Raw genomic sequence first — 8,120 nt, forward strand, 5'->3', positions numbered from 1 at the left:
AACTGGTGTGGGCATTGTGCATAATGTTAATAATAAATATAATATAAAAATACAGATTGGCATATGAGACAGGATATTTTCCTCCCAGGATCAAGGCAAAAAATGAATAAATGTGCAAATAAATAAGGTGCAATTCACTGGAAATTTTCATAAGCATTTAAAGAATTTTTAGCCCCTTTATCATCTGCCTTTTTAAACAATTGATTCAATGATTCAGAGATATCTGCATGTTCCTGAATTTTCAGAACAAATATATTTTTGAAATAACTTAGCATTTTGATACATTAAAAGCTATCATTCTGTGTTGGAAGGAAATCTCTCTAGATTATTCTTTCTCATTCCTTTCTATCACAGCAACACACTAGAATCAAAGTGCTCTCAAAAAGAAGCAAGAATTCACTCATAGGCCCAATGATTTCAAATCAGGCCGAGCCACTTCTCCCAGGATTAATCAGCCAAAGGTTTAGTTGATTAACCTACCAACCTAAATCAATTAATACTTGCAGTCCTACGAACATTGAAAGCCTTGTCAAGAAGCATTTTGAGCAACACCAAGACTCATTTGTCCAGGGAGAGGTCATAATTTCATTTTGTTTATTAGACAAAAATATACGATTTAGACAAGTTTTTGCTGTGGCATTATTTACAATTCGAAATCACTTTATATACAGAAAAAAAATAACACAAACACATGAGAAATCTTTACCAAAACCAATAATCCAATCGTGGTTAGAATTACACGCTCTGAAAATGGAATAAAGGAAAAGGGGAAAGTCCAGGTTGAGGAGTTGGGATATATATATTTTTGAAATGGATTGATACCACCTTATTGCAAAAATGAGATTGGTGGGAGTCATTTAGATAATTTCCACTTTTTTTGTTTTGTCCTTTAGACCAGTCTGTGAAATTTTCTTTTCCACCAAAAAAAGGGGGGGGCGAAGAACACGCCATTTAATCAAGCAGAAGGGAGAGCTGTTAAAATTCACGATGTTCCCTCTTGCTGAGTCAAAGAGCTGTTGGAAAGAAAAGACAGAACCATCTATCAGTGAAAGCTCAGCTACGCTCGCCCATCTGCATTAGGGAACAGACTAGGAATATATATTTTTACACAATAGAAATGCAATGGTGACATTGGGGGCGGCGGGTGGGGGGGGATTCAGTTTCTTTTTAAAAAGCACACCCCAAACTTTCAAGCTAAAGTATATGGTCTGTAAGTTTATGCCACTTTGAAAAGCTTTACAAAATTGCTTGATTGTTGCTTTGATTTATGATAATGAGGGTGTGCTTGGATTAGTCTGTGTTATCCAAGCACTTTCTTTCCTTTAAGTAAATTTCAGTGAACAAGAACTCACTTGTCCCGGACAGGCTGAAAGGGAGATTTTAACTGCTGAGGTGGAGAGTCGATTCTTGGTACGTTTTCTCTTTCTGATGAGGAAAGAAAAGAAGAAAGGGGGAGGGGAGGAAATGTCTTAGCAAAGTTTGCTTATACAGAGAGAGACAAACATGCAATAAAATTACCCCGCCATATCTGCAAGTTTCATGTCATGTTCCTTCCTTCTCTCCCCTCACCTCATGGTGTAATGCCGTGGCTGAGTGACTGAGCTGTGAACCAGAAAGACCCCTGTTCCAATCTGGCCTCTGCCATGAACTCAAGGTGGCCTTAGGCAAAACAGTCAGCTTCCCCTGCTCTCCATCAGCACTATAGCCCAGACCTTACAGGGTTGTTGTACGGATTGTTAAGAAAATGAACTTTGAACCATCCAAAAGTGTAACATAAATGTTAAGTCATTACTTCTTCTTTGTTTTACTTTGTATCACCAACAATTGATAAAAGTTGAATAAAATGAGGGGGGAGGACAGGTTGGGATCCTAAGGAATTTCATGATTGTTTTGTTTCTCCCCAAGGGGGAAGTAGAGGAAGTCCCACTGAACTCACAGAATCTTACTCCTGGGTCAATATGCATCGTCTGGACTGATGTGTCTGCCCTGCCATCCTCTTTAAAGAAGTCAAAATAAATAAGGAATCAGGAAAGCTGTTGCAAAACTACGAGTAGCTCAAGGTATCAAGAGTCTTCTTGGAAGAGTCTTTTATACACTAGGGACTGTGTCTCCATCACCACCCTTAGAAAGAGCAGGAGGGTTTCCAAAGCTACCTGACCATCAATAAGCTATAGCTCCAGTCAAGGCCTACAAAAGGCTTTTTGGGACCCCCCCTCCCTAACTGGATCAGGCTAACCGAGTTAAGTCCCAACTCTGTGGGACTTACCTTCAAGTACACAACAAACAGCCCACCCGCCAAGTATCCTTCTCCCTCCATTGTTCACATTACCTATGTGTTTAGGGCTCGCCCTCTCTGAAGACTTTTCAGTGCTAAGAGCTGTTAACACCGAGGGGGGCTGCTGCTGAACCTGAAGGTGGTGGTTGTGGTGGGCAGCGTGGTGGTGATTAACTCCCAAAAAGGACCTCACGTTTAACAAGGAACTCTGGGTGAGAAACGCCCCATTTGTCCAGTTGTGAAATTTGCCAATCTGGCAGGTGTACAGTCCATGGCTGGGGAGGAAAGCTGGGTGCTGGAGCTGGGAAGAGGTGTGGTTAACCTGGGCGGGGGGTGAAGGAGGAGTTGGCTTGCTGAGGGCCCCATCTGGGCTGGTAGCCGTCTCTGCCAAAGACCAGATCTTGGGCTTGTTGTGAAGTGGGCCTTGTAGAGTATTTTGCCTACTGGGGCTCAGGATTCGGGTGGGATTGTCCGAGGCCTCCTTCACCAGGGACAGGGCCTCTTTGGGTTTAAGTCCTTCAGGGCCTGACAGCGTCAAGGCCTTCTCCTTCTCCAAATGCTCTTCCTCGCTGCTTTGTCGTAGAAGCTCTACCTTCTCTTCCTCCTCCTCATTGCTCTGTTCCCCGTCGTTCTCGTCAATCTTGTCTATGTCAATACTCTCCAGGTCAATCTCTTCATCATCTTCATTCTTCTCAGGGTCCCCCTCGTTGTCACTCCCAAAGAGGTTCCCGTCGTCTTGGTCCTTGCTCCGCGATCCCCAAGTGACCTTGTTCTCCTTCTTGAGCCTCCTCCTGGCGTTGGCAAACCAGGTGGAGACCTGCGTGAGGGTCATCTTGGTGATGATGGCCAGCATGATCTTCTCGCCTTTGGTGGGGTAGGGATTCTTGCGGTGCTCATTCAGCCAGGCCTTTAAGGTGCTGGTGCTCTCTCGGGTTGCGTTCTTGGGTCTCCCTGGGTCCCCATACTGGAACTGTCCGTATGGATAATAACCAGGGGTGGTATGAGCAGCAAAAGTCGCAGGATGGACCCCAGGGTTGTCCTTCAGTTCATACTGGGAGCCCTGCAACACATTCAGAGAAGCCGAAAAAGAAACAGAGAGTGAGGTCAGGTCCTCCCATTGCACAAGCCCTGCCTTTCTGTTTTAAATCGGGGAGCTTTCCCAAATGGTTTTCCAGAGGGTGGGTAGGGAGGGAGAGAGGTCTCCTTGCACCAAGCTAAAAGAATAATCAAAAAGTGCCCTCACTCCCTGATCCAGCCTCATTTTCCAAGCCTGCATCCAAGAGCCAATATTTATTGTGCTGTTAAAAATAAGCAGGCACCCTTAAAGGAGCACTGACCCACATCGAGAAAGATAATATCAGTGCATCACAGGCTTCTGGGGCATGTCTGGTGCAACAGACAGCAGGGCAGATTCCTGCCCAGCCCCAGCAGCACTTTAAAGAGGGGCTTCACAAAAGAGAAATGATGGGAACGAGAGAGGGATTGTGCTCTGAATCCCCTCTTAACACTGTACAGGCAGCGACAAGGCGCAAGCCAAGCCAGAGTTAAGCACATTAAAGCTCACTTATTTCAGGAGGGAAGAGGCACCACACACTTCCTTCTCTCCCGTTGGAAACAGTGGGACTTTCAAATGCTAAACTTTAGTTGGCTTTTGTCCATATAGTTGAGAGTCTCATGGTGCTCTTGGTAGCATGAGAGAGAGAGAGAGAGAGAGAGAGAGAGAGAGAGAGAGAGAGAGAGAGAGAGAGACCTTTCTATTTGGGATATGTGTATCCCTACCTTCCTCAATAATCCTTTCATCCTCGGAGGACAAAACACCTTTTCCCCTCCTTTTTGCAAGCCTTTAGCAGAGGTGATTTATTTTCAATCAATATACTTTTTATCATCAGCAGTAAAACACAGTGAAGTCAAATTAGCCCATCAGGTGTTTTGGTAAATAACATTTTATCTTTCTAACAACCTCATTAGGCCTCATTATTACTGCAAATTGCACACACACACACACACACACACACACTTTTATGACTCCATTCCTCAAACTTCCGCAAAGTCTAGGCACCTTTTTAGAACTGAGCCTGCTTTCTAGGAACTGCTGATGGGAGCAAAGGTTGCAAAGCAACCTATGAGTAGCATTTTTTTCCTCCTCTCAGTCAAAAGAATTTTCTGCTTTTCATCTTATCTGTGGCCAGTCATTTAATCTGTCCCATTTTAAAGATAGATTTATTTATTTTTTCTGGTGACCTGCAAGGTTTTGTTTGCTTGCTTTAAATGTGTGCATACAAAAAGCCATTTGAGTGAAAAATCCTGATACACTTTTGCAAAGAACTGGATTTATTTGGAGCAAGCTCACAAGAGAAAATGTAAGAGAAAAAACAATGTATATACACCATCTGGAAAGGGCAAAATGTAATATTTAATAATAACTCTATCCGGGCATGCTTGTTACACTCCCTTTATCTCGTTGAGCGATTTTTGTTCTTGTGGCTGAAATGATAAATTTTGTATTCCCCTGTTGGGAATTCTTTTGAAGTAGCTACTTGAAAATCATTACTGCTTCCACTCTTCATTTACTGGCATAGAATAAGTGAGAATGGAGAGAGCTCATTTTCAGCCTCTCATTTTCCTATATTATTTCAATCATTCCATATACCTTAGCATATGTTTTATTTTTATAATTTCAATTGGCAAAAAATTAATTCCATTTTTTAAAAAACAACGGATAAATAAACAAAAAACTACAACTAACCCCAGCCTATTTATTTTGTAGAGAAGTAGGGCATTTCCTTACCAAATACATTTACTTATTCTGAATAATCTTACCACAATCTGCACAAACCACAAAGAAAAACACCCCTATGTAAAACACAAGCATGGTTTAAAAAACAAAACCATAATAGGACGAGTTTCTTGCCTTGCCTTAATTTTGATAAGGTATTTGTTTGTTATTGTTGCTGCTATGATAGCAAAATCCCTTCTGGGAATTCTTCTGAAATTACTTCTTGGAAAATCGTTACCGTTTCTCTGTTAGCATTTACATTCCGAACAGAAATATGTAAAATATGTAAAACGAAACAAATAAGTTAACCAAGTCTGCGTAAAATGCCCTTAAAATATTTTCACCACAAAAACCGAAACGACAGCAATACTAATACCCTGCTTGTTGAATTTAAAACAATATCCCCAAAATCATTTCCATAGTTTATCAATATGCCGTTCTGAAAACGCGGAGAATCCGGAGGGATTTGCAATCATGGATAAATATTGCGGAGGAGGTGAAGGGGGGAGCAGGGAGCTCAAAGGAACAACTCCACTTTTCCGCTCAAGTTCGTGGGATCGAAAGAAAAATCATACGGCGAACCCGCTAAGAAAAGAAATCTGGGACTAAGGGAGGGCAAACGCGTTCCTGTTTTGTTTGGAGATATTTTTTTTGGGGGGGAGGGGGAGCCTCGCCGCTGTTCCGCGCCTCCTCTCTTAACCGCGCTTTAATTGCTGCAAATTAATTAAAACCTTGGAAACTTCCCGCGGCAAGCGGCTCCGGCGGCGGGTCGGGGAGGCGAAGGCGCCTCCAGCCCGCGACTGCAACTGTAGAAGGAGCGCGAGAGAGAAATAACCGGCGGTCAGAGTCACCGGTGGAGCTTGTTTTGTCTCTGGATGGGGTTGGAAGCAAATAATAATGGACGGGGGGGGGGTGAGCTCGCTGCGGCCCCTAAGGAGACGAGAAAAGCCTGCGCAGCCCTTCGCCCTGGGACCTTCGGAAGAAAAGCTCCCGGCGCGTCGCGCTCCAGCGGGCCACGAGGCAGCCCCTCCGGCCCTCCCAATCCTGCGCCCAGCAGCCGAGGGCCTTGGGGGAAGCGTTTTCCCCTGGGCGCCCTTTCCCTCCCGCGGCCCGCCCCGTCGGATGCGAACTCACCATCTGCGAGAAGAGGCTGAGGTCTGCGGTGTAGGGCAGGAAGGCGCTGTAGTTGGGCGCGCTGTAAGGCCCGGCCGCGGCGGCCGCGGCGTACATGCCCAGCACCGAGGTGACGGCGGCGGTGGAGCCGCTGCTGAGCTCCGCGCCCCCTGGACGGCCCGAAGCGGCGGCGGCAGCAGCGGCGGCAGCGGCGGCGGCCGCCAGCACCCCGGGCCGGTCGCTGCCGCCGTACACGGCCTGGCTGGCGCTGAGGTACTGCGGGTAGCCCAGCTGCGGGAAGGACATCCCGGGCGTGCAGGCGAGGAGGAGCGAGACGCACCGCCGACGGGGCGACACGGAGCCAGAAGTCGAAGCGGACGGGGCAGCGGCGCTCGGCGGGCGGGCAAGCCGGGTCTGGGACGGCGCGGGAGAGCCCGGGATGGCTGGCTGGCTCGCTAGCTAGCTGTCGACTGCGCTCCCCTGCCTGCCTGCCTTCTCTCCTTCTCCAGCTGCCGGGCGGAGAGAGGAGCCCCCGTCTGGGTATTTTTTCTTTCCGGGCTCTGCTTTCTTTTCTCGCCTTCTCGCTGGCTCTCTCAGACGGATCTTGTCATCTGCATGTGGAAGAGGAGGAGGAGGAGGAAGGAGGAGGAGGAGGAGGAGACAGCGGCAGCGCGTGTGGATGGACTCGGTGGGGCGTCTTCCCTCAACTCTCGGCTCGCCTGTGCTCCTAAATCCCTTAGATGTGATCTGATCAACAATTGAGCTCCGACTGATGCGCCTGCCCTAAGGTCCTCGGCTGATCTTTCAGATACAATTTGAAGTTGATGCTTTGATTGGCACCCACTTGAGCGCCAAGCCCCGCCCACCCCCGTCCCGTCCTAACCCCCCTTCGGTGGAGCACGTGGTTAAGCAATCCTGCCCGGGCCACTTTGCCTTGATATGTGTGTGTGTGTGTACGTCTACTGTGTTTTGTGTGTGTGTGTGTATTTAATGTTTAGCAATGGGCTACTTTCAGGGGGGAAAAACCCCGCTGCTGTATGACAACCTGTCTACACGATTTTACAGCTGTCCAACATTGGGGTTTTGCTGTTTTGCAGCCTCGGTGTGCCCCCTTCATAAAAAAAGAAAGGAAAATCAACGAGATTGGTCTTTTCCCACCATTAGCACGGGATCCTGCTCAGCTCGGGGACTATTTGGAGAGTGAGTGGCCCAGCCAGCGAATGGGACTTTCCCCCTTTCCTTTCCTTTATCCTTTGTTTTGTAGAGGATGGACCTAGTCTGCTTACAACTTCCCAGTAATTTCCCCCATGTGCATGTGTGTGCGTGCGTGTGTGTGTGTATATATTAGTGTGTTCTTTAATTACAGCAACCTGCACAATCACCACACACGCTCGGAACCACTCCAGATCTCGCTCCACCATCTCTTTGTGTCAGCTTAGGCTTCACAAATAGACGCATATTAAGAAATATTCACAATATATGCACACCCTCCTAAGACAATTAAGGTCTCCCTTCCGAGTTCTCATCAAATAAAACTTTTAAAAGTCCTTTTGATCTTCCCAAGTGTGTGTGTGGGGGGGAGTGGAAGATTCTGTTAGTAGCCCCCACTCTTCCTTTTTTGTTTTAGTTTTAGTTTTAAGTGGGGGTGATTATAAGGCAATTCATGCCCTGGATTTTGCTGTGACTCTTTGTAAAGGAGCGCAGGCAAGTGCGCCCATATTTAGACGATCCTCTGGGGGGTTATAAAGCAATATCTCTGAAAATACAACTGAGTTTTGAAACACACCCTGAGATGTTGATTTCGGATGAGCAGGTCAGGCCATTTGCTTCGTCTCAGGGCGCGCTGCTGCCGCTTGTCCGGCCACGGCGAGAACTTGCTACGGCTCAGCTCCGGTTTGAAGGCTCCCCTGATTCCCCTTTCTCTGGCGGTCGCCAGGCGTGCCTTCCGGGACAGTT

The 8,120-nt window shown here is 46.9% G+C and overlaps 1 protein-coding gene across 1 annotated transcript; it reads right to left on the reverse strand.

Annotated features, from left to right (window-relative positions):
- Positions 1-580: 580 nt before the first annotated feature.
- On the reverse strand, positions 581-7,020 carry IRX1 (iroquois homeobox 1). The gene is made up of 4 exons (XM_081204133.1): positions 6,186-7,020; positions 2,330-3,335; positions 1,353-1,425; positions 581-1,013 (listed from the first exon to the last, which is right to left on the reverse strand). Exons 1-4 carry the CDS (start codon positions 6,468-6,470, stop codon positions 983-985), a joined length of 1,395 nt encoding a protein of 464 aa, XP_081060259.1. The 5' UTR covers positions 6,471-7,020; the 3' UTR covers positions 581-982.
- Between the last annotated feature and the right edge of the window lie 1,100 nt (positions 7,021-8,120).

This window comes from Podarcis bocagei, assembly GCF_964188305.1.
Source record: "Podarcis bocagei genome assembly, chromosome: 8".
NCBI classification, from domain to species: domain Eukaryota; kingdom Metazoa; phylum Chordata; class Lepidosauria; order Squamata; family Lacertidae; genus Podarcis; species Podarcis bocagei.

Excerpts from the sequence above, each read along its gene's own strand:
- IRX1 (XM_081204133.1), bottom strand. The coding sequence starts at position 6,470 with ATGTCCTTCCCGCAGCTGGGCTACCCGCAGTACCTCAGCGCCAGCCAG. Across the intron at positions 1,426-2,329 it reads GGCGAGCCCTAAACACATAG|AAAGAGAAAACGTACCAAGA; the intron begins GTAATGTGAACA and ends TTTCCTCATCAG. Across the intron at positions 1,014-1,352 it reads TTTCAGCCTGTCCGGGACAA|CTCTTTGACTCAGCAAGAGG; the intron begins GTGAGTTCTTGT and ends TCTTTCCAACAG.